The 27,720-nt window shown below is 36.9% G+C and overlaps 1 protein-coding gene across 1 annotated transcript; it reads right to left on the bottom strand.

The window, feature by feature from the left end:
- Window positions 1-208: 208 nt before the first annotated feature.
- LOC110463224 (low-density lipoprotein receptor-related protein 4-like) lies at window positions 209-27,720 on the bottom strand. The gene is made up of 20 exons (XM_021517648.1): window positions 27,531-27,720; window positions 20,070-20,520; window positions 14,829-15,081; window positions 13,633-13,777; window positions 12,599-12,712; window positions 11,534-11,806; window positions 10,811-10,964; window positions 10,299-10,433; window positions 9,496-9,613; window positions 8,936-9,089; window positions 8,282-8,401; window positions 7,545-7,781; window positions 6,403-6,574; window positions 5,834-5,964; window positions 5,449-5,605; window positions 5,098-5,210; window positions 4,625-4,744; window positions 4,338-4,385; window positions 3,775-3,907; window positions 209-2,544 (listed from the first exon to the last, which is right to left on the bottom strand). Exons 1-20 carry the CDS (start codon window positions 27,592-27,594, stop codon window positions 2,397-2,399), a joined length of 3,240 nt encoding a protein of 1,079 aa, XP_021373323.1. The 5' UTR covers window positions 27,595-27,720; the 3' UTR covers window positions 209-2,396.

Raw genomic sequence — 27,720 nt, forward strand, 5'->3', positions numbered from 1 at the left:
ATGAGAGACATTTAAAAAAGAAAAAGACATGATGTACCTGGAAGTTTATTTACATTTAAGATTAGCATTTTGTCTTTTTATATACAAACATGCAGAGGAAGTATAACTGTGTCCTTCTGTATACCTGTAACAATACTAATGCATACATGGAACAATCACCATGTTTAATATAAAAAAAAAATCCTTATATATTAAAATTGCAGTTGTTTCCTTTACAAATGGTTATAACCGGTGTTCTAAAGCGAATTAAACGCTCCGCGAAATAATCACAAAGCAACTTTGATATTGTTCGCATAACTTTGTTATACAGATTGATATTGATACATTACACAACGTTGTTTTGACAGTTATGTAAACAACTGGATATTTTCCTATGTCTATTTGTTATATATATATTCAGTGAAAGGAAATTAGACTGTAGTGCGTGTTTTTTATTTACATTTGTATATCTGTTTACATGTTTATGCCTCATTTGTCCATGTACATAAAAAATCCACTAAATAGCAGAGATGTTATTAGAATTTAAAATTTTAACAATAAGATTGTTTAACTCATACTGGGAATAAAATACGAACAGGGAAAATCCTGAACTAAGGAATGTTATGGCCCGAGAAATCTGCACCCATTGACGTCCTTTCAAAACAGACATTCAACCGCGCTGTATTCCATAATAGATTCTTAGATTTCAAAAATGGGTAGTCTTTCGAAAAGTTTGAAGATACAAAGATACCAAAAATCTAATTTATTTTTTAAATTTTAAAGCTTGCCTGTAAACACTACTAAACCATGATCTGTGCTGCTTACCAATAATAAAACCTTTAACAGTGTAGCAGCTAGGCCATACTTGATGATTTTCTAAATATTCTATATAAATCATAACCAATAAAATGTGTTAGATATTTTGTTTCTATCATAATTCCAGCATTCGTAAAAGCAATGCATCCAAAACATGCCAACAAGGTGCGTGATGATATTGTAAGCACTAATTCATTCAACCACTGTCTATCAGTGATGAACTTTTAGTAAATATCGACAATATACATTTGGCTATATGTGTCATCCATTTCGCAAATTATATTGCACATATAATAATACAACGTACACACCGTAGTAAAAATTACATTACATATATTATTAAAAGAAAAACCAAGAAAATCAAAGAACATATGTAATAATACAGAGAATGTACTGCAGTTCAAAATATATCATAATGTAATAAATCAACAGATACTTATAAGTAATTTTAACAAACTTCAAACTTTCTTCATTTTTGTTTTATTTAATCTTAAAATTTATATCCACGGCCTTCCTCGTCAGATGTGTCAGCCTTGTCAATCATATATACATTTAACATTTCATATATACATGATACATATCTACATTTATATTCAGTAGCAGCTTGAGAGGCCTTCACTGAATGTGAAGAAATCATAAGGGAATCACCCTTTTTTGTCATAAAACGCACAGGAATGAAATATGGTAGCCCACCTATTTTCCCTACTTATACGTATACTAACATATACTGCATACCGTCGGCTATGAAAGTGTTTGTAATATGATTGGCCTATCACTTTCACTTCAAGTTCACTTGACATAATGTACATGTATCAGAACATGACAAAGTAACCCATGGTAATGTTAACCAATTTACGCCGTCACGTAATATTTGTCGAACGCTCACGCGATATTGTCGACCGCTTACATGATATTGTCGACCGCTTACATGATATTGTCGATCGCTCACGTGATATTGTCGAACACTTGCATAACATTGTCGATCGCTCACGTGATATTGTCGAACGTTCAGATGATCTTAGGGTACTCTCAGACGATATTGTCGAACGCTCACATGATATTGTCGAACGCTGAGATGATCTTAGGGAACTCTTAGACGATATTGTCGAACGCTCACATGATATTGTCAAACGTTTACATGTAATTGTCAAACGCTCAAGCGATATTGTCGAACGCTCACATCTTATTGTCAAATGCTCACATGGTTTTGTTAAACGTTCACATGCTATTTTCAAACGCTCACGCGATATTGTCGAATGTTCACATGATGTTGTCGAATGTTCACGTGATATTGTTGAACGTACACACGATATTGTCGACAACTCACATGATATTGTCGATCACTCACATGACATCGTTGAACTCTTTGAGTATATTGTCGAACGCACACATGGTGTTGTCGACTGATCACATGGTATTGTCAAACGTTCATATGACCTTGTCGAACGCTCACATGATATTGTCCAATGTTAACTCGATAGAAAACGCAATCCACTAAGATTTCCTTCGAAACAACACTTCGAACGTTTATTCCGGAATATCGCGATTTTAACAAAACATCATTTTGTGATTTGTTTTATTTTCTGATCCTTGCTACGTATTTATCTATCCATTTGTTTGTATCCAGGGTTTACAATTCCAGAGTCTACCATTGGCTCGTCCTTGTTGTCAGGAAACGTAATTCGGTAAAATGAATCAACTTGGTTGTCTTCCACTAAACGATCATGATGGATAAACTGGTTCTTATACCTAAAAAAGTAGAAAAAACAGTCTTATTTTTGCATTATTTAAACTCAAAACATTTAAGAAAATATAACGTACATTGTATATATTACGACGGTAAATTTTACAAGAATAATCCCATTTATTTAAAGAAAATTACAGTGTGTCAACATTTGTACCGTGTTACCTTGACCAAACTTCAATGTAAAAACACTGACATCGGCAATGCCTGTCACACAGCAATGACATTTCAAATACAATTTGTAATTAAGGATGTTCACCTCTGAGAAGTCAAACAATTCCTGTTTTGAACTTTTTTTCTTATATAGATTTTTGGAAAAAGGAGTTAATGCCATAGTCGAAAATGCAAAAACAAATATGTCCGTGTGTTCGTTTTTGTGCTATGATCGGTCAAAGATACCAATTGAACACAATATTTGATTTTAGTTGATTTTTTGGTTTTGAACATTTGCAGAACAAATCGATACAGTTTCTTCAAAGTGTATGAATGTTTGTAGAATAGAAAGTATCATTTTTTTTTATTTAAATTATGGAAGTAAAATTTCTTAATCTTATTCTTTCAACTCAGAAAGGCGATTTAAGTTTCCCCTACCCCCTTGATTTTTAACCATTTTTTACAGATCAAACGGTTGATATAAAAAGTTCTGCTATTTAACAATTTTTAATATTTAATGAATGAAAAAGAAAACATGTCTTCTTTCTAAAACAGACACGAAAATGGGGGTCCGTGTGCTTCTTTTTTGTCCCATTATTATATGTGTTATTTTTCACATTTTTCGGGATCAATAATCAAAAGTGCTTCAGTTACACTAAATATGTAAAAAAAAAAATTAAAAAAAAAAAAAATGTATAATTTTCCACTTTGTTACATATTATTTTTATCATATTGAACATTATTAAGTTGTACAGCAAATTTGAACCTGCTACAAATACAAATGGCGACACAATGACAATTTGAGTGATCAATCTAGTGTAAAAAAAGGTGAATATTGGCCTTTTGTGAAGCGGAAGAAATACACATTAATAAACATTTTCAAAATGGCTGCCGAATTGGTCATTGTTTTAGATTTTTGTAAAAATAGTTTTACAAACAACAGGCATTTAGTTTTTTGACATATTTTTCAGATGCGTGTTTGCTATTAAACTATCAAAACGAGACTTGAACGTGATTTAAACCTCAGAAGAGTACATCCCTAATGCCGTAGCCGTGATTTGTAACAGAAAACATCTACTCACTTGCGGTACAGGAAAATACTGGCTATTGTAGCAATTACAGCAACAATCACACCAACACTAGCAATGGCGGCAATGGCTCCTACGTGTAGGCCTTTGTCAGGAACTGGTCGCTCCCTCAACGAGCTACTCACATCTGCAAGATGAAAATGCCTAGACATAACTTTAAATAACTTTTATTTTAGAGCAATCAACTAAATGATACGGGAAAGATCGGTATAAACGCTAACTTCAAAAGTCAGATATATTTATTGCATTTTTGTTTATGATATTCAAATGAATTTAAATATATTATTCTTTCGGTATATATCTCTCCGCATGGAGCGCACAGATTGACTGTTGCACTTGTTCACATAATTGATGTAAACACTCGGGGACATCTGCAATACGCTCAACAGACCTTAGACCATTAGCATTGCCTATTTATGACACACAGAACAGACACGCTAGATTAACGGAAAGGAAACGCAACGCAAAAAGAACACAAATGCAACGTAAAGGAAACACAAGCACAACGCATTGAGGAAACAGAAAACGGTCGAGGGTCTTTTTATAGTATAGCGTACCTGGCTCCGGTGTGGACACTGGCTCAGTCGTAGTGTTATTTGGTAGCTCTGGTAAATAAAACATCTTGGCGTTTATAGGATATAAGACTCGTTTTTTGTCAAGTATCATTTGAAACAATAATTGCAAAGAGACTTTTCACTACTTATTTTATGGTAGAGAATGTTATTTTTACTTTTGTCACTGAAAACAAAGAAAAAAGCTCTTTCCGGTTAATATTGTTCAGAAACCGGGTTGTTCCAAAAAAAGAAGATATAAAGTTTTTCATCGTATATATCGTCATTCTTACCTGAAGAAACGCATCTGTCTCCTAATAAAACATAGCCGTCTGAGCATGCGCATGTATATTTAAAATTCCATTTGGGAAGACAGAGATGGTCGCATGTGTTGTCGAAACATGCATTTTTCCCTGGAAAATATGAAACCAAATCAAAGCTCAAAATTTAAACTAGTTTTATTTTTTCAATTTTATTTACATTCTCGTCTGAAGCTAATGATGAAATTACCTTAGTTTTTTCTATGAAAGTTAGTCACAAATATCATCAGCTTATATTTTCGATAACAATAATTATTATTTTGTTATTGAGAAAGCTAGCGTAAACAGCTTAGACAGTTGAAGCATTGAACTTTACATTGTGACTGCCTATTTCAAGCGATTTATTTTTTTTGTTTTTGTTTTTTTTATGGATCGCCTGTCCTCTCGTTTAAAACGTCTTTGTTGAAGGTTATGAATTACCATACAGTTAACTTCATAACCATTACCTTTTAGAACGGAATCACGGCTGTACGCGGCGATACCGTTAACACGGGAAAAACTTGACGGTCCAACCTGCTCCATACTTCCTCCTCCAGTCTTTAACAGTCGGGAGATGTAACTGGAAAAAATGACCCGCACCAACAAATGTACAAACGTGAACTAACTTACTGCTGTGAACAGACAAATCCACGGCTGCGTTTTGGTTTAAACTTTATCTTTACATTATCAAACAGAAAAATTCATCATTTTGTTTGCATTTTTACAACACGAAAATAGTTCAACCGTCAATACAATAATAAATCAGTTATATCTGTATATCAACTTATAACAATATTTCTGTTTTGTTGCGTACTCACTTCCGTTTCCAATCTGTGACGTAAAGGTAATCGCCTAAGACAGTAATCCCAAAGTAGTGGCTGATTGGTTCTTCTATGAGCGTTTTCCTGCTCAGTCCATTTATGTCAACAACCTCGATTTTGTTGTATTTAGCATCTACCCAGTAAATTTTCCTCCCTGGGGAATTCAAAAAGTCATTTTTTTGTAGTTGCTGGCTCATTTTTGTTCAATTAGAAATCACAAAATATGATCACAGAAGATAAGTAGCCCCTAAAATTACAGTTGTTGATCAACTTCAAACCTTTAAGAAGATGTCATTCATTTGTTAATCAAGTGTGTTGTCATTAATATTTAGCTTACATGTCATGAAGCAATGTTAATTACATACTGTCAAGCACACGTTACCTGCGTAGTCGACGGCGATTCCGTTCGGCCAGGAATTTTCCGTCAGGTTGACCAATGTCACTCTGTCTGACCCGTCCATATTAGCAGCCTCTATTTTTGGTTGACTCCCCCAGTCTGTCCAGAACATCCGGCTAGAAAGTCCAAATAACAAGTCACATAAACAAGCAGAATATATAACATGCGGCTTATGAAGAACCCATGCGCATGTGTTTCAACTAATGTCAATTTTAGACGCATTAAGGCAACCTGTTATATCTTTACCGCATGGAGTAACGAAGCATTTGCTTTCTAGTCAAATTACGGGATGTAATTTAAAACTTCTATCACGCAACTCAAATAGCAGATAAACTTTGAGATAACAACATCGCAACAGTTTGCAGTTTGACACTTTGACCTTTCCGTACAATGCTTGGACTTACTTTTTGCCCTCTGTTTGATGCTTGAATGCATTTCGACCTTATCATTTAATACATAAATGCACTGCCTTCCCTTTTAATGTATGAATGCATTTTTATTTTATTTTTAACTTTAAACTTTCGATATGAACGAACGATCATAATTTGACTTACCCGTCAAGGGGATGAAGAGCAATGTCTCTAGGCTGTTCGAGACCTTCAGACACTATAGTCCGACTGAGTCTGGTCCGGGCAAGGGAGATAACTGTTATGGTGTCTAGCCCAGTATTCGTGTAGTATAATAGACGGCTGATATAATCCACTGCGATCCCGTCAATTACAGACGCTGGAAAGGAGGCCAAGGTCAAAAAATACAGTTAAGATTTTGCTACAGGGAATACAGTGTATATTTGCACTTGCATGCATGCTCACTATATTAGCTACATCGTTTTAATGGAAACCGCGTTTATAGTCCTATGCTTATATCAAATTCACTCGTTAGTTTGATTTGCTTTTAATATGTTGAACACCCTATGAACGGCTACGGTCATTAAATGACCTGATACCTTGTTTGTAATGTGTTCGTGCATGTGTGTTTGTCTGCTTGAAGTGATGTGTTTGAGTATTTGCCTTCTTGCAACCCGCGGATCTGATGCCGATTGTAGTGTTTTACATTGTACCTCACTGAAAAACCATGCCGAGAGACCCAGCATAGTACCCCATCCGGTCACATTATACTGACAAGGGGGATATCAGTTGTTGTCATTACCCTAAATGCTTAACAATAAGCAAGGAATAACAACAACCATTTTAAGGACCCGGGGTGTCTCGATCCGGGAACAGATTCATTGGCCTTCCTCACTTATGCAAACGTTCAACACTATGGCCAAAAGTGAGGTATTGGAAAGAAGGACGCTAAGAAACAAACAGTTTGTTAGAAAGTAGAGAGAAATTACAATTCAATCCAAATGTACGAAAGGGGGCGGGCATCAGATCAGTGAAAATCTCTGATTCCGCAGGGGCTCAATATTCATCGCCCTCCGGCACATGCAGGCTTATTTTCCCTGAACCTGCAGAGAACCTTCTCTTGGGTTAGTTATGACGCCTTTTTATGTCTATTGTTATACATTGCAGTCCGTTCAAAAAGAATGGAGAATAACTATGAATCAACAGCTCAACTGTTGGCGTGTTATTCCGTCAAAAATGTATCATATTGTCTTAAAACGCAAAATATTCAGATATCGGATAACGTACCGAATACGATGACTATTAACTCTGAGAGCGCTATTTTTAACTTCAATTTGAAATCTACTGACCGTTTGTGAGACTCTGGAGGGTAAATTCCGTCTGTGAGTCTAGATGAGCACCCTTAATCAGTTTCGCCATATTGTCAGTCCAGTATAACTTCTCAAAGATCGGATCGTAGTCGAGAGCGATCGGCCGGTACATATTGGACAGAGGAATTGCGTGAACACTCTGGTCATCCAACCCGACCTGGTACATGTGTCGCTGGTGAGAGTCGGATACTACCAGGAAGTTGTCAGACAGCAAATCTTCAAATTCAAGTTTCAGCTTGTAAGTTATCAAGTTGGAGTGTGCCTCACAAATAAATCGTTTAACAGCAGATATACCTCAACGTTTGTATTTGATGACAGCCTAGTAAGAATCATTCATTTTCCTTCCAGACGGTGCTACCATTTTACATTTCATATCCGTCATAAGGATGTAGATATTTCGAAAGTATTAATTATTACTATGTATACGTAAAGTATTTGTTAATTTTTCCAACACTGAAATTACTTTGATTTTTAGTTTCTGTAAAGACAATATTTTTATTTTAGCTATTAATTAGAAAAAATCTTATATTTATACAGAAAGAGTCCAACTCTTAAAGAATAGTGACAATAAAAACAATATCAATAAGTTATTATAAGTAATTTCAAGCAATTATTACACATGACATAGCTAAGTAATGAAATAAAGATAAATAAGTTTTAAAAAAACATCATTTCCGAACTTTTTATATCTTTATTGTTTATATCTATGTACTTACGGGATGTGCATTTGTTAATATTGCCATCGTCTAGTTCAAATCCAGTTCCGCATGCGCAAAAGGAAGTCGTTGGTGAGTTTGGAAGGCAGAGCTGATCACATGGTGAATCCGTACACGACCCTTCAATGGACGGAAACAAATATAATACATAAGACCATCAATGTTCAGAATCATATGTAACACAATTATAAGTTAATCAAAATTATCATACACGCAATACATCTAGAAAGAAACTTCAGCTTACTTTTTTATACGTATTACGTGCATATTGCTCGTGTGTTGGTTACCCTATGTAACAGCTAAAGACGTATGATGACAAATCCATTATTGCTAGGCTGGGCTCATAAGATGATTTGTTCGTCATTGACGGGGCCACAAAACGACCAGAACGTTATGGCAATAGTCAACACCATATGCTTGGCCACACCTCAAATCAGGTCATGTGACGACGGTACCAACTGATTGAGGGGAAACAAAGCATTATGACGAGGATGTCCCCTAATGTCGGACAACAAAATAGTTAAAATCAGGATGAAGATGTCCACTCACGAGGCTACACATGAAACATGTAAATGAGATTTGGATTTGAATATTAAAAAGGCTGCCTAAAAAGATCAGGCCAACTGCATTGTATGGAAGAGTATTCTAGTGTACCTGTAAAGTTAGGCTGGTTCGACTGGTCGTAGGTAATGAGGTCAGCTGACACGCCCACCTGGGGGTGTAAAATCCCACGCTTTTTCGTGCCTGTGTTGAGGTCAGCAACGTGGATACCGTTCATCTTGTCAGTATCGGTCCATATGATGTAGTCCTGGTCGTGGAAAAGGTATCATTGTTACGTTGAAGATGTTACAAGTGTAATTATGAGTTAGTTTCAAAATTTGCATTCAGGTATTGAGGAAAATTGGCTAACTGTCTTGTATTAAAAAGAGATAGAAAGTAGATAGTTCTTTACATTAATTATTAGTATAAGTAGTAAATAGTATAATATGATTGTTTGTATTTGTAGATAACGATTGCCTAAAAAACGAAAAAATATAACACAGTGAATCTGAAGAAGCTAGTTTACCTTCTATCCACCTGGTTACATATATTTAAATAATATCTATATAATAATATTATGTGTGTGTATACAAATATGGTATATATATATCTGCTATTGTAAAAGAATGTTTACGAAAGAGATTTACAGTTATACATTAATTATATGTACACACCTGGTAGATGCTGATACCAAAGAACTTGGCCGACTGCTGGGTGTAGGCTATTGTAACATGACCGTCTCCGAGGTCATAGCTTCCTATCTGGAACAGCTCCGAGTCCGACCAGTATAGTCTGTAAGTAAGCAAGGAATCAGATAGCAAAACGCGAAAGTAGCATAGCATACATTCATTTAAAAAGTATCTGGCACATCTGAACCAGCTAAAAACTGTGTTTTAGTTCCTGCGATACATGTTTTTTGACAGTTGACGGTCACTCAAAACACGGAAACTGCCTATATCCTCATGCATATTCAGGGTATGCTAGTTTTAGGAATTCAGATATCAATTTTTTCATTGCTATTGATACCACCATCAATGGAACATTGTTAAATTCCGACTAGGGACATGCTTCTTCAGTCCTCTCTGTAAGGAATTTTGTAAAGTCTGCTGTCTGTCTTTTGGGAGAAGAGGAATACGTTTAGTCGCGGTTATGTTCCGACAGTGTCAGTCAATGAGAAAATGCCTTTTACGCCATTAAAGACAATGCGATGCATTCAACGTCGTGCCTGATTTGAACGTGGGTATCATACAACAACAGTTTCCTTAATAAGTGTAGCTTATTAAATCAGTTTATAGATACAAACATATCGTACGATAACCTACACGTAACAATGGACGGACAGAAAATGTTATCGCCAATTTGAACGAAAGATAGATAAGGTTATAATCACACAGCTTACAAAGGTATCTGTCTACGATTATGAAACAAGAACTCTTCACCAAATGTCGTCAGCGTAGGACGAGGGAGGATAACTCACCTGTCCTTATGGAAATCTATACAGAGATGGTTGGGATGCCTGACGCCACTGAAGATTTGAAGCTCTGCCCTAAAGTCACCATTCATGTAAGACATCTCTATGACCTGTCTCCCGGGGTCAGTCCAGTACATCGTTCTGTCGAAAGAAACCAATGGCCACATAGTATTCTTACTGGTATACTGTATAACATGAAATAATTGTTAGGTGAAAATTATTTGTAGCTTTCGTGATTGCTTCGGAACCACTAAAACACGAATTTAATTGACATGTTTGACCACTGTTTATTTATATGGGGTATCAACGAAACAATCTAAATAACTTTAAACCAAGAAGAAAAAGTACTCTCGAACACTTTCATGTTTATAACTGTAAAAGAGATCGGGATATATTCTCAACGTAGGCGCTATATCATTGATAACATGAATGGTTAACACTTTATTAAGTGGGATCATTTAATATCCGTCTATGAATGAAAAGTATTGAAGAATTGATAAATAGACATTGTCACTGACCCCCGTTTAGGGTGCACGGCTATACCGAGTGGTTCTACCAGGCCCGAGTCTATGATCGCCTTCTGGTACCGGCCGTCTGTCTTTGCCACCATTATGTGTTTGAACTGTCGGTCAGTCCAGTAAAGGGTGGACGTTGTCCAGTCTAGTGCCATACCTGTCAAGATTAAATGTACTCAAGGTCATATATGAAAAAGAAAAAAAGTTGAAACAGACGTATACGTGTAATAAAAACATTGGTTTCCTGAAGCATCCTTGAAATTTGGAATCTGAAAGCAAAACTAAAAGTATCACATCGTCACAAAAGACAGTAACTGAACTCAATGCCTATACGGCAGACGATCAGGAGATAAAGTCACCATGAACCGCCGCCAAAACACTGACATATCAAATTGTATCCTGGAGGGTTAAGCATTCCCATATAGGTAGCCTCTCTTAAAATCGAGGGACGCATAATGTCACAAACGGTCTGAGACTCAGTTACTAGGTCCTTATCATGGTAAACGCCTGTAAATTAGCGACGTAACAATGTCATCACGACATCTGCGCATGTCTTCAACGTAGCACGAAGCAAAAATGTCATCTTAAGTCAGTTGCCTATTTTCAGCGAAGAAATCACATTGAATTTATCATTATTCATAAGCAATGGTTTGGTTTGGTTTAGTATTGTTTAACGTCCTATCAACAGCTTGATCTGCAACAATTTCTTGTTTCCGGATTACGTACCCCTGACGTCACCAAGTCCCCGGATGACGGTGTCGGTATACGCCCCCTTCTTTAGCTGCACTGTACCAATACTGTTTGTCATGTTGGCGGTGTAGTAGAGTATCTTTGCGCTTGCGTCGTAAGTTAGAGCCGTGAACCCTTTTCCGTTCTTCATAAAACATTGTTTATCTAAGGTGACGTTGACTAACGACATATCCGCCAGGTTAACAGGGTACTGGCAGATAGCATCACCAATGGCGTATATATGAGCAGGCTGTATGAAGAATTCGCTTTCTGGGGAGGCAAGTAAAAATTACATCAATGCAATAAGGTACTTTCATTGCCATGCTATGTTTCTAAATAAAGTGACATTAATTGCTTGCTTTTCAATTAATGGCTATGATAGATTTTAAAAATCCCAAGAATCATGGGCGAAACCATATAATCGATATCATTTCTTTTATTATTTTGAACTATTTTGAAACAAATATCTAAATAATTAAATAAGCAGTATAAAAAAAACCACTTTAATCCACATTTCGAGCATTTTAACGCCCATGTATATTATCTTGTTGCAAGATTTCTATAACAAGTCAGTTTTGAATGAGTTTAATCTGTAACACTTTTAGAACGTATATATTACTGTGTTTTTCTTTCCTGTGAATTAAATGGAAAAATGAAATACAACACATTATCGTTCAAATCCGTGCAGTGTTCGAGCAAATGATAATGCTAACCTGGATTTTCTTCATCTCTTAAAGGATGAAAAGAACCGAAGTCTGAACAAATCCTACGGAAATGTCTTAGGCTCTTTACATTTAATAACAAATAGTAAAATAATTGATTAGAGGCTTTAACACTGAATTAACAGAAAAATTATATGGATAATTTCCCGTCATGCATAGGAGATACTAAAAACGGGCAAATAATGGCAATTTAATTAGACATTTTAACATTAATTGTTTAATCTTTAGAATACATTTATTTTCAAAGCTATATCCTTTCAAAGTTAACAAACAAAAACAAAAAATAGCATTCGAAGTCAAAGACATTTGATAGTCAGATCACAGGACACGAATAACATACCTACACACGTTTTCTGGTCACCCTGGAGCGTATACCCGTCACCACAGTAACAGGAGGCACCGAAGGGGGGATTGTTGATGCAGATTTGCTCACAGCTGAGTGCCTCACATTCCTCTGGAACACCGAGGTGACAAAACAGCAATAACACAGGTAGTTGTCTTCTTTACATTGATGACAGTTGATTTCCCATGCCCTTCGTCTAGAGCCCAATATATATTTGATTTTTGCTTTGACATCCATTAAACAAACGCAAACCTTTTATCCAGGGAACAAACAGCTGGCGTGTCAGCAGTAATGCTTTTCTCGCCTTACGTTTGTGCTTTCGTTAAAGATATGCAATATCTTGATATCTATGTTTTGACATTTTATATCTTAAACACAAATCTGATAAGTATAAAAATGTAAGGGGTTAAACGGTGTTGTTTAATACTTTAATATGAATATTTATTAAATCATTGCCAAAATTAGCAATATGCGTTTTTGTTCATATCGGTCATTTATTACTAGGTATAATTTTCGCTCCGAAACAAGTTTGCATGAAACACAAAATATGTTATGTTAAATGCAACTGTCACCGTTACACTTATCTTGGTGACAAAAATCGAATTGTCAATTATTACAGGGGAATGGGTAAACTATCAAGTCAATAAGAATGTATTATCATTTATTTACTTAAAGTCGAATGCCAACCATTTCCGATGATATTTTTACATTTTTTTACTTATGTTTTGCACTGGTAGAACACATCTTCGTTCCCAAATTTCTTTATTAATTCGACAAAACAAGGACTTCAAAACATATTCATAGTCACGAAAAACCACGAAATACCCTGTAGTGTGATGGATATCTTACAAAATCCCTTACACCTTTGCATATTGCATTGCTGACCTAGATAGGCCTTTTCAGCACCATGTCTTTGTGACTGGTAATGTTTAACCGAAACATGAGCTGGTATTGACAAAATAGCGCAAACATGTTTACCGAAGGCGGCATGACATTTATAAATTATTTTTGGAATGTTAAAAAGGACGTACGTCTGTCTCCAGGCTGTAACTCCTCGTCATACATAACGATGCCGTACGGGCGATGACCAAGCTGATAGTTAATGTATTTATTTCCAGTATGTTTGTCGTAAATCCGTAGGTGGCCTTCCTGTTGTTCCGTCACAAACAGGTATCTCTGCAGGACAAATAACAACAACAGGTAAAATTCAATCAGAACCATTCTAACACATTAAAAGTTGTATGGGTGTCATAAATAGCGTCACTTCCGGTATCAGACTCCTTCTACATGATCTCTTCAGCTTCGCTGTTGTTGACATCTCGTTTTAGGGACATTATAAAACAAAAGGTGGAAATATTTTTTTTATATTTTTTTTACATTTACCTGAATGCCCATTTCGAGAATAAGTGTACATGACCAGAAACCAAGAGAATAAATCTCAAAAGGTTACATATAATGTCTGCAGTATTACGTTGGAATATGCTATTAGGAGAGCCCAATCTTTTTGTGACTGAAATACATTTATCGCCTACTGCACTTCAGACCTAGTGTATACTGAAGATCTGTGTTTTAATCAGACTGGGGAGAGTAACGCGGATGTCTTTCAAAGTACTTCAACACAAGACTGCAAATACTTGCTAATCTGGATCGGCGAGTATACACTATAACGAACGGATATTAAAATAACAGGGAAGTAAACGAAGTAGATTCCGTACACAGTTGTATTACAATGGGGATGGTCTAGTTAGATAAACATCATAACTGTAATGCCATTTAGCAAAGTACAATACTGCTGATATACACCATGGCACGGATAATGAGGGAACAGGGCAGTATATACGAGAACAGAGAATTAACGAGAACAGAGAAATAACTTAAAAGGTCCCATGTACATTGTTATTACAATGGGGAATGTCGAGTTTGATTCGAACGACGACTGTTATACTACTTAGAAATGGATGCAGAGGAGAGCAGTGCCCAACTATCCAATATCTCTAGATAGATTACTGCTGATATACACCAAAGAACGGTAGTAAGAGAACAGGGAAGTACACCAAAACAGGGAGGTAAACGTGGATGGTCCCATGTACGTTGTTATTACAATGGGGAATGTCGAGTTTGATTTCCACGGCAACTGTTATGCAACTTAGCAATGGATGCAAAAAGGCCTCCAAATCTGGAGGAGTCGCATATCATCCTTCAAGTCTAAATATATTTCTAAACTTACTTTATAAAGTGCGATCCCGAAAAAGTTGCTACCCTGGACCTGGGCAAGTGTTTTCCGGTTGTTTCCATTAAAATCTACTCGTTCTATTGTGTCTTTTCCACTGTCCACCCAGTAAAGTTTGTTCATTGATTGGTCGACTGCCAGACCACGTGGGTGGGTGATGTCAGTAGACACCAGTGTGCGCCGGTTGTTTCCAGTAAGATCGGATGTTTCGATTTTCGGTTTGAGGCCCCAATCACTCCAAAATAAATACCTATAAATTATGGAATTGTATTCATTAATGCAAAACGTACTAAACGTTGACATGCCTTTTCATAGAGATTATGGTAAAAAAAAAATACAAAATGAGTTTTGAAAAAAAAGGGAATTTCTTTAATTCACGCAATAGTTAATGGATTTGCTAGATCAATCAATGTTAAATACGAATCATAATTATACAGATGAAGACTTGTTGACATTAAGAAATCGCAAAATAGGGAATGTATACAATTAATACATGGGCATAGTGGCCATGGACGCCAATCAACTATATCAAAAAATGTGATTAATTGGTGTTTTCCCTTTCAATTCATAGCATTACACTTATTGAAATATAATAATTCGTCTATACGAATAAATGATACATCAAACACCAATGCTCAAGAATTTGAGGGCAACTTCAAGACCCGGGGTGTTTTTTTCAGGAATGGATCTATTTATACATCTACATAAAAACGCCGCTTAACAATATTAATTACATAAACTTATTGATAATTTGTTCGAAACTGGCAAATAGCATTGAAATCACATAATCATTAAGTAGGTACCCTTAAATGATTAATATGTTAAACATCTTTCTCAACTAGAGTATCTAGAACATATGGACTATCAGGTTTCAACAGTGTATTACAAATGACTTTGAGCCGAGATAAATTCGCCTTATATTCCTGTAAGTAGAATACATTCTTTTATCAAATATTTATTCCTTAAGCACTTTGAAGACAAACAGGATATACACAACTAATATTTACTGATGTTTAATTGATTAAGATGTCTTGCAAATTGAATGTGTAAAATTGTGTGACATTGAAGATTTCGAGGACAACATACATGGAAATTACTACATTTCATTTTACATAATTAGTCTTCCTATAATACGTATGTGTCGAATTGCCATTTTTATACTTTCAATTGTTAAAATTATATATATATCAGGATCACTAAGATTAAATAACATTGGCTACACATATCTATTTTGAGGAAGGGTATATTGAACATTTGAAACGTCAGATTAAAGGACATTGAGCCAAAATAAGTGTCCTTCGTACTTCTGATAAAAAAAAATACACTCATCAAAAATGTATTCTAAAAGTATCTTGATGGTACTAAGGGTATTTATGATATATTCATTATATATCGTAATTTGTGCAAATTTTTCACAATAATTAAAATAAAATGTATACACGCTTCATCATTTGCACGTTATTTACAAATAGGAACTGAGCACGCTATTATTAGAATCGGAAGCGAAAAAACAGTGGTATTCCGGACCTTGAAATAACACTGAAACCTATAAAAACACAGGAACATGATATTAAACCGATAAGGCTATGCCTGTATGTTTGTATGAAACAACAAAAAGGCGCTAATCACTCAAAATTGCTAAATTGCATTTCCATTTCATTTCCAATTGTTTATCCTACCATTGCTGTTGTGTCTTTGATATTCTTACTCAATGTTTCGTAATTCTTATTGTAAAACTTGCCATTCACATTCTATGTATTGTTATCCGTTCTGTTTATGCTCACATTGTTAGTTATTCTTATTAAGCATGAATTCAACAACATTTTACATGCCATACTTCAATCTTTACTCACGCCATCCTTAAAAAAATGCTTGTTTGTAGTTTCCCTACTCACATTTTGCTAAGCGGGTACATGTTTCTATATAAGAACCCTATGTTTCAGTGATTTTTCAGCAGAAAAAATACCCGAAGCTCAAAAAATATTGTAGCATGAGCCATTTTAGTGCGTCGGACGGGAAACTAACAAATTTTAAGGATGGCCTCAGTTGTATTCCGACCGAAGACGTCCATGGTGCCGTTTCACGACGCGTACGTAAATGTACGGGTACCCGTAAATATTTACGTGCACGTAACTAAGTGCACGTAGTCACGTTTCACGAAACCGTACGTAACTTTTCACATTTACGTACGGGTTTACGTTCACGTAAATTATACCGGAAGTGAATAACCCAACATGATGTGATGATCCTTAGGTTTGAAGCGGTTACAATCTTAACCATTCAATGATTTCTTAAAACTTAACATACGGCAATTCTTATTTTAATATTTCCATTTATCAGGTAGCCCGAACTTTCAGAAGGGAACTCTCTAGTGTCAGGAGTTTAACTAATTAGAGACCCGTAGAACCCGAGGCAGCACAGGAGCGCCCGGTACAGTCCGGTAGAAGTATTTGAACCGCTCGAGCCTTTACTTTTGATGTTATGTCATAGCAACTGTATAATTTATACATATATTGACATTATGAATGCAATGATAAAGAAACATATCATATTCTGCAATTCCATACTTGCCAACTCTCCGTGTTTTGGAGGGAGATTCCCGATTTTACACCCTGAAATTCAGCATTTTCAACTATTCCTATTTTCTATGATCTTATGATTTCATCTGAAAGAACAATTTAAAATATGCTATCTAAAGTGTCAATTTCCCCTTATGGTGTACATACACATATTTTATTGATGCTTTCAGTTCCTAGCATACGTTGGCAAACAGGCAAAGCTATGGCTATTCGAAATTACACGCAGTGATACAAAAGATACATGCCTTTCCTGCATTAAAGAGAAGCTAAAACACGAGCTTACGTCTTTAACATACTGGCATTTTCTTTATTACAACCGGTGTGTCGGGTGGCGCAGCGGATAGCGCACTTGCTTTCACCAAGGCGGTCGGGGTTACCTGCCCGACCACGTGGGTTTTCTCTGGGTATTCTGGCTCCCTCCCTTACTAAGACCCACCCCCGCGCTTACATCCTGGCAGGCAAGAGAGACCAGTATAAGTTGTAAAAAGGCTTCATAATTGTTGTAAAATAATTAAATATATCACAACTAATTATTTGTCTGGTTATAGGTAAGAAAATATAAAACATTAAAAAATATAACGATAATTTCGAATATAAAACACGACTTGTTATTTACACTTAAAGACCGCTTTATCGTTCAATGAAAACACGGTATAGGTATGGATGTAAAAGTATCAAAAAGGAAACAGAAATAACATTTTCAATACAACAATATTATACCGATTTAGAATTAGAAATATAGCAACTATCATGTACATGTACAGCAAATAACACACATGTGACAGTACCACTGACTTATATTATTGGGACTATCTGGGGTTTTAATCTTACATGTATCGCCAGTTTAATTAAATATTGATAAGTACTTTGTTTTGTTAAACGTTGATACAACTAAATATTGTTGAATTTTTAGGCTTGGAATTTTACAAAAAGTGATGATTTCAAATTCGTATAATTACAGCGGGCACAATAAAACACTGGGCAAATATTAGTAGGATTTTCAAACATAAATAAGCTGTTGGCTTTGGAGATACCGCGGACTCCTGGACTGAACCGGTATCAGTCGTCCAACATAAGCCCATTAATCGTGTAGGTATTGTTATTATAAGGATGCAACACAGTAAAGGTGTATCCTTTTCAATAAGAAACAAAGACTGAAGCACCGCAACTATAATCCACATGTACGATGTACATTTCAGTGGTAGGGTCGGTCGGGGAACAGTCTCAAAAAGCGGCAGCTATCCTACTGGGTTCTCGTCGAATGACAAACAACCATTTTCTAACATACTCTCGTATTTTTTTTCAATTACAAAATATTTGTTATAGGTGCGCCGAGGTTGGGTAATGTAAACTCTGGGAATCCAAAGCGAGACGGACAAAATGACACAGCAGTTCGTGGCGTTTTTGGCAGATTATGATCAATTTCTTACTCTACGTTAGTGACGCGTCATAAGCCTTTCATGTTACGTCATCTGTCAACATTTTTCAATAAATTCCTGTCAGAAAATTACACGTTGTTCTTGTTAGTAGCATTTACATGAACATAATTCTCTAAGGTTCAGTTATTGAGATATCAGTTTTCATCTCCGTATCAAATTTACTGTTGACGTCTTTCCTATAGGACACAATGGCCAATTAACTCATTATGGTTGAAAATCTAAGAAATGGATGATAATATCAACTTGATTGACGGAAGCGTTGGATAATTCTGCAGATGTATGCAAAATGTCGTTAAAATGGAACAAAAAACGAAGCCAGTTGAAATTATTGACCCCCCACCCCCACCCCCACCCTCANACATCTTTCATACATTTCTACATATTTATAAATCATTTTAAAGACAATCGGAAATGTTATAAAAACAAAATTTGATATACCGTGAAATAGAATTTCCCACATTTTTATTTCGTATTCCTTTTATACTTTTTCTTAAAATGAATAGCAAATTCGAAGAATTATTTGTTCTGATATAATCAGGATAAATTTAAACATTAAAAACGACCTGCATAAATATTAAGCGGAATATCTTATAATTTCTTCAAAATCAGCTAACGAAATAATATTGCAGTATTTTGAAATAAAACTATCCTTAATGAAATTAAAATTTCGTTCCATTTCATCACAAAAGACATAATTAAAATTCATGAAATAGATGTAGAAATGCATATATATATGGAATATGTAACAATAACAAGATCATCGCTATTACCATCCAATAACAATATTGGGAAAATACTGTACTTTTGGCCCCTACTTGTGTTTTGTTGGTTTAGACACACTCATCCCAACGTAATGCCCACTGGAGTTAATTTATTTAAAACGACACAATGCGGCAGCCACTCGTTTACTTTTATGACGTCTGAACGTTAACTTACGTGTGGTTTACGGCAGGTATTTGTTGGCGTAAGTTACGTGAGGTTTTGGGCTTCACTTATGGGTACTCGTAACTTATTTACGTGCTCTCGTAACTTATGTGTGCGTCATGAAACGGACCGAAAAACGTTAGTACGGTTTACGGGTACCCGTAACTTTACGCACGCGTCGTGAAACGGCACCATGGTTTGGTGACGTACGTCTTCCGGACACTATACAACAGGCGGACACTATCCTACGTGTATAATAAAAAAACACTCCCCTGCCCCCGGGGATATGTACATACCCTTTCTGTGGATATATAGCTATTCCGTGTGGCTTGTCCAGACCTGTGTTAATGATTTTCTTATAGAAGTTGTCCGTACTGTTGAGAGCGACAAGAGTTATCCAGTTATAATTAGCGTCCGCGAAGTACATGTTATTAGATATCCAGTCCACTACCACTCCATCTACTTCGTTCGACGTGCTGGTGAAAACTGTCCGGGTGGAAACGCTCCCATTGAGGGTCAGTCCCTGTATTCTTTTATTACTGCTCTCCGTCCAGAACAGAATTTCCATGTCATAATGGAAGGCGACACCTCGGAACTGCCACCCGGTATGGGGCGCACTAATATGTCTGACGGTAACATTTGCTGTCGGGACCCACTCTTCCGGATCTCCTTCTATCGCCATTATCCTGGAAACTCCGTTACCACTCGCGGGATGCATCGCCCATATTAGGTTACGGCCATGGCGAACTGTTAAAATGGAAAGTGTTTGGTTATTAGGACAAAAAAAAACCATACAAAATAATCAAATCATAAACGTTTTACTTGGTCACTTGTTCACAAGGTCACTAATATGTACTTTTTTTCAACTATATATCGACGAATGAATTGTGAAGCTTGTAACAGTCCTTTTACTCAATATACGTTATAACAATCCCAGAGAGACAGACAGAGACAGGGGAGGTATTGCATGATAGATCCTTGTACCAATGCAAAATATGTGTCTAAGTGCTGGAAAGTGTGTTTACCGTAATAATTTTATAGCTTTGAAAATCGTTTCTGAAAAGAAGACACTGCCTTACGGGACTTTTAATAGACACAAAGTAAAGATGAAATACACAAAATATAATCAACAAGTGTCCTTGCCATACTGTTATACAGTTATATCGGGGGGGGGGGGGGGGGGGGATACTGTATATAGGGAAAACCACCATGCAGTAGGACAGTGATCCTTAAGGTATAGCTAAATATTAGCTTGTATTGCAATAGTGTAGTGTTTAACGTTGATAAACTTCGCCGTAAAGAAGTATATTAGGATGAAAGCTTCACGAAAATATTTACAATGTGTTATATACATAAACAATTGACAGGACATTTACCTTACAGTTATATGGGTTATATGTGTTTTTTAAAGGGGCATCACGCTGAAGTAACTTTTTTGTGTCTTTTTTTCAAATACTACATAAACATATCAAGTGAGACTCCTTATGGAAAATAACGATCGAATTTGGCTGAAATAGATTCAAAAAAATGATTAAATCTAAGATAATCATCGGTATTTCAACCTGTCGTTCAGGGATTTCCCTCTACTAGCGCATGCGCATAGCACACCATTTCTTTGTAAACAAAATGACTGGCCGTGTACAAGTAAGCGAAAGAAAAGTGTTGTACCGTGTCAGCTACGAAGCGAAAAGTTACCAAATGGTCAAAAGATAGCACAAGGGGTACGTTACGGAATCATTATTGCCAGTGGGAAGTATTCAAAGCAGAAAACAAATGCCCTAGCAGTTAGTACGGTGCATGTATTCTTCCGGATTGCCGGTTAAGCTGAAATGAAATCGACAGAAATGCTAGCGTTGTTTATGTTATGAATAAATGTCTAAAACTATAAACCTCGCTAGTATCTTTGTCTGCGTTTGAATACAGATGAACTTAGTGTAATATGTTAATGGGCAAGTATCAGAGAGAGTTTACATTGTGTTTCTATAATTATACAGTGGTGTATGCGAAAGGAAGGGATAAGTGACTGGTTAGTTTGATTTTTCCATGAGGCCCTCCAAGGGATAACTGTTGTGATGGCCACGGCGTATTCTGTTCTGTCCTCTGTCGGTACTCTGGGTCAAATGAGATACGTGCGCTATTAGATTTACATAATTTATAATATTACCGGGATAAGTAAAATGGTATGATTTAATCATATTGCTGAATTAAACATTTTTTTATTTTATTTTTGACATCCAAGATTTAAATTAGTACTAATATGAATACCCCGGCCTTCTCTGGCGCGACGACGCAATATTTAAAAAAAACGCTCTTCGTCAGAAAGCTACGTTATCGCAGCTAGATTCAAAATGTCAAAATGACAGACTAGGATTAAAATCGTAATTTTTCAACAGTTCATGTTTTCATATGATGTTGACTTAGAATGTATGATCATGTAACAACCTTTTCTCTATAAAGAATTAATTTTCGACTTCAGGTAGAATCGGAATACGTATTAAAAACAGAGGAAAACATATTTTATTACGTTGTAAAAATGGCGCGTACTGCCGATAACTATGACTTCTGTTTCGGACAAAAGGAACTGATTAAAGAAAAGTTGTCTCAACATAAAAAAGGTCCATTTACAAGTATGCTTAATCTCTGTAAAGTATTGAAAAAATGTAATTATCAAATATCTCAACACTTTCCATATCTGACACATATTGTACATGTACACGTAGTGGTTTTGCCCTACAGTTTATTGTGTGTGATGGCTAATATGACTTACTAAGTGTTAGCGTATGGAGACAGTGAAAGTGGGAAAGAGAGTATACATACAATATAGCATGGTCTAGAAAGAAAAAAATTGGCCAAAGACTTGCGTCTGTCTCTGCCCCAAGGGACAACATGATAGCCATAAATACAATGACTCGTGTGGGCGGATTGATCGAGTCGTTAGCACTCCAGCCTTCCACGCAGGCGGCCGAGATTCGACCCCGAATTCGTCGTCATATGGATATTCAGAGAAAGTGTTTTTCTCCTGCCCACACAACTCCAACAACCCAGGAGTATAAACTGGTCTTGGGTGGATGTTGCGGTATCTGTGCTGTAGCATTTAAGTGAGGTGGCACTATAAATGATGGCATTGGAAGCACGGTCCCACTACAAACAGAACACAATACATCTCCAGGACACACGCAGGCATGCACACATTGGAAGATATTAGCAAGGTGGCATAGGACTAGTAGTTAGCACCTGATAAAGCAGCTCCTGCGAATTCCTCAAAAATTGTGTTGATTAATGTATATGCTAATTGTATTAATTGTATATCTATGTACTGTAAAGCACTTTATAGTGGCTTATATAAGCTATACATGGCGCTCATATCAAATGCTGTATATTATTATTTATTATTAAGCATCAATATATAAGCACTCTGTTATCAGAGTTAGCTTATCCCATGGGTCATCACACGGGAATGGTTGAATTTCCCCATCCCATACAGAAGACAGATACCCGGACACGTGACTGTAATGGTCAAGGCACAGATCTATATATGAACAGATCTAGATATACGGGCAAGTGATTGTACTGGTCAAGTCACAGGTTTCGAAGTGGACAGATAGTATGAAAATGGGACTGCGCTGTATTTAAAGCAAACCCCACGATTAGTGATAAACTAGTATGCGGTTCATTTTGCAGTATGGAACAAAAAAACATTCTTGTAGGTACACTTTACTGGAGTGCTCTTACCATCTCCTATTTTTACTTTGGCAATTAATATTTATATTTATATACTCCACGATGATAATTTGTCTCTTATGTCATCAACATATCGTGATAACGTGGTATTGTATGTGTTATGATATCACTGTGATTTAAACCCGGACACCCAGACACGTGTAAACACGTGTATTAATGCAGGATGTAATTAACTCCGAAAATAGAACAGGAAGTGATCCGACTTTTTTTTACAAGTGCTTAAAACTACACCAGACAGGCATGTCGCAACTCTTACTAGAATGCACCGTACAAGTTGTTGTACCACAGGCATCCTCGACATACCAGGGGTCGCTCTCTCTCTTACTAAAATACACCGTACACGTTGTTGTAACACAGGTATCCTCGACATACAAGGGGTCGCTCTCTCTTACTAGAATACACCGCACACGTTGTTGTACCACAGGTATCCTCGACATACCAGGGGTCGCTCTCTCTTACTAGAATGCACCGTGCACGTTGTTGTTCCATAGGCATCCTCGACATACCAGGGGTCGCTCTCTCTTACTAGAATACACCGAACACGTTGTTGTACCACAGGCATCCCCGACATACCAGGGGTCGCTCTCTCTTACTAGAATGCACCGTGCACGTTGTTGTACCCACAGGCATCCTCGACATACCAGGGGTCGCTCTCTCTCTTACTAGAATACACCGTTCACGTTGTTGTACCACAGGCATCCTCAACATACCAGGGGTCGCTCTCTCTTACTAGAATACACCGGACACGTTGTTGTACCACAGGCATCCTCAACATACCAGGGGGCGCTCTCTCTTACTAGAATACACCGTACACGTTGTTGTACCACAGGCATCCCCGACATACCAGGGGTCGCTCTCTCTTACTAGAATGCACCGTTCACGTTGTTGTACCCACAGCCATCCTCAACATACCAGGGGTCGCTCTCTCTTACTAGAATACACCGTATACGTTGTTGTACCACAGGCATCCTCGACCTACCAGGGGTCGCTTTCTCTTACTAGAATACACCGTGCACGTTGTTGTACCACAGGCATCCTCGACATACCAGGGGGCGCTCTCTCTTACTAGAATACACCGTATACGTTGTTGTACCACAGGCATCCTCGACATACCAGGGGTCGTTCTCTATTACTAGAATGCACCGTGCACGTTGTTGTACCACAGGCATCCTCGACATACCAGGGGTCGCTTTCTCTTACTAGAATACACGGTGCACCTTGTACCACAGGCATCCTCGACATACCAGGGGTCGCTCTCTCTTACTAGAATACACCATACACGTTGTTGTTCCACAGGCATCCTCGACATACCAGGGGTCGCTCTCTCTCTTACTAGAATACACCGTGCACCTTGTCGTACCACAGGCATCCTCGACATACCAGGGGGCGCTCTCTCTTACTAGAATACACCGTACACGTTGTTGTTCCACAGGCATCCTCGACATACCAGGGGGCGCTCTCTCTTACTAGAATACACCGTACACGTTGTTGTACCACAGGCATCCTCGACATACCAGGGGGCGCTCTCTCTTACTAGAATACACCGTACACTTTGTTGTACCACAGGCATCCTCGACATACCAGGGGTCGCTCTCTCTTACTAAAAAACACCGTTCACGTTGTTGTACTACATGCATCCTCGACATACCAGGGGTCGCTCTCTCCTACGTTCTGTCTCGAAAACCCTGATAGTCTGAGGATGTAGCACAGTGAACAGACATGTTGATACAGGGGATCTATAACACTCTATTCGTTCGACTACATGGATGTACCTGTATCATGTTTATGTTAATATAACAGGTTCCTGTCACACATCTGGATTTTTGTAAACAAGTCACACGAAAATGGCACAGCTTTTTAACACTAACACATTCACGCGAACTTTGATGCAGAAAGGAACAAAGACAGGTTACTACGAGAACGTAGTTACTTTTGTACTTAGACTTTGGTGTGCAGTAAATGACTCAGATTTTACAATGAAGAAGTTTTCTTATTTTGACATTTAACACATTCTGTTTGTTTTATGTCTTATTAGGAATCACACTTTTTAGGACAAAGACATAGAAAGGGCAATTCTCTCCAATACGATAAAAGATTTAGAGGTTATTTTCACGAAAGTGAATGTAAAAACAACATAAAACTACGCATGCGTAACAGGCGATTAAGGGATTGCTAGACAGTCCCTAATCCTATTCCTCTGTTCCTTTCGTTGAAGTTGTTATGCTCACGTTGAAGTTGTTATGCTCAGGTTGAAGTGGTTATGCTCACGTTGAAGTTGTTATGCTCACGTTGAAGTTGTTATGCTCACGTTGAAGTTGTTATGCTCACGTTGAAGTGGTTATGCTCACGTTTAAGTTGTATACATAGTGTCATACGTCAAAATATAAAAATTACAACAACATTTATCGATTTTTAAGAAAATACTTCCCGCCAAATAACCGACAGCTAACGCGAATAAAGAACATAACATATAACGTCAGACATCTATTTTTCCCTATAAAACAATTATCCAGAAATAGCAATGTTATGATCTTAAACTGAATGTACTAACGCACGGGAAGTGACGAACTTAAGAAAAGCTGAGTGTTATGAAAAGTGGACAGTGTTACTAGTGTCCAATCCCTTTTGTACATTAGATGCAAATAAACGTATGTTTAAATCAAACTAACGCTTTTTCTCGGAAAAAAACAATCCAACGGGAAACTTTCATTTAAACAGAGTGTTTGGAAAAGATGTTATCGTCCGACACATATTAAAATAACGATACTCTCTAGGACGGGAAATCAAAGTACAATAGTACATTCAATCCTCACTTTTGCTGTCCATTATTAATAAGTCATATATCCTTGTGTCATCAGGCAAGTCTTATGTTTATTTGTGCCGTCACTATACTTTGTGTTGTATTTTTGTGTCGTCATCATAGTCGGTGATGAAACTTTGTGTCATCACCGTAGTTAGTGTTGTATCTTTGTGTTGGAATCATAATCAGTGATTTTTGTTTGTGTCGTTTGTGTTAGGGATGTATCCTTGTGTCGTCATCATAGTTAGTGATGTATCCTTGTGTCGTCATCATAGTTAGTGATGTATCCTTGTGTCGTCCTCATAATTAGTGATGTATCCTTGTGTCGTCATCATAGTTAGTGATATATCCTTGTGTCGTCATCATAGTTCATGATATATCCTTGCTTCGTCATCATAATCAGTGATATATCCTTGCTTCGTCATCATAATCAGTGATGTATCTTTGTGTCGTCATTAGAGTTAGTGACATATCATGGATGTTCTCGTCTATGTTGGTAGGTATTTTTGTTTGGTCTCCATGGTTAGTGCTTTGCCTTTGTTTTTTTTATCTAATGCAGTGTACAGAATATATATCTTTTTGCGGGATCTCTAAGATGTTACAGCGTCCTCATGTTGTTCTAACATAAATGGATACAGTATACAACAGCTTAACTTGGGGGAGGGGGGGCGACATTAAGGTCACTCAGTATGTAAATTGTTTCATCTATAATGAAGTTCGGCATTACACCAATTATGACACAGTTTCTGCCCTTGTCTTTAAGTATGCTATCTGAACTCTGACCTTCGGGGGGAGGGGCACTTGACATAGTTTTAGTAGGATTAACGTATATACTTTGATACTACCAGAAGCACAGGACCGTGGACAGATGCCAAACAACCCTGATCTCTATTTTTGTTTTCAGATTTACTATGTAAACATTAAATAGTTCCTTTCAAGACACAGAGAAATATTCAATTATATTAACCGTTAAATTCTAATAATTATTTTAAAGTTACGTTCTTTCATTATTATTCACTGTAAAAGATTTCCCGCAATTTTGCAGTTACAGCTTTGTATTCTTAACATAGGTTTTGAATCTGGAACATCTTAAACACATACTAAGATAATTGGAAATTCTCGTTAGACAATTGTCGTGCTAAGCATAGTGTATGAACATGTCCTTAAATTTAGCTGGTATAAAATAGCACACCACAGTAATTATCAACATACATACCTGCATCTGAAGTCAATATAATCCCAAGTAAAAACATAAAAATATTATTATAATTCCTCGACATTTTGTCTTCTCCTTGTCCTGTTTCTTTCAGTGGGAGGGGTACATTTCACCTCTACTAGTAACAACACTGACGTTAAGGGGAGTTGCTTTAAGTTCGAGTTGACAAGTCGTAATACGGGGCTAAGTC

The sequence above is a fragment of the Mizuhopecten yessoensis genome, unplaced genomic scaffold, assembly GCF_002113885.1.
Source record: "Mizuhopecten yessoensis strain PY_sf001 unplaced genomic scaffold, ASM211388v2 scaffold10879, whole genome shotgun sequence".
In the NCBI taxonomy this organism is placed as follows: Eukaryota; Metazoa; Mollusca; class Bivalvia; order Pectinida; family Pectinidae; genus Mizuhopecten; species Mizuhopecten yessoensis.

Bases quoted from the DNA above. Each gene is read 5' to 3' on its own strand.
- LOC110463224 (XM_021517648.1), bottom strand. From the start codon at position 27,594: ATGTCGAGGAATTATAATAATATTTTTATGTTTTTACTTGGGATTATA. The intron at 5,211-5,448 runs GTGAGTACGCAA...CATTTTTTCCAG, and splicing joins GTCACAGATTGGAAACGGAA to TTACATCTCCCGACTGTTAA. The intron at 4,745-5,097 runs GTAATGGTTATG...CATATTTTCCAG, and splicing joins CCGTGATTCCGTTCTAAAAG to GGAAAAATGCATGTTTCGAC.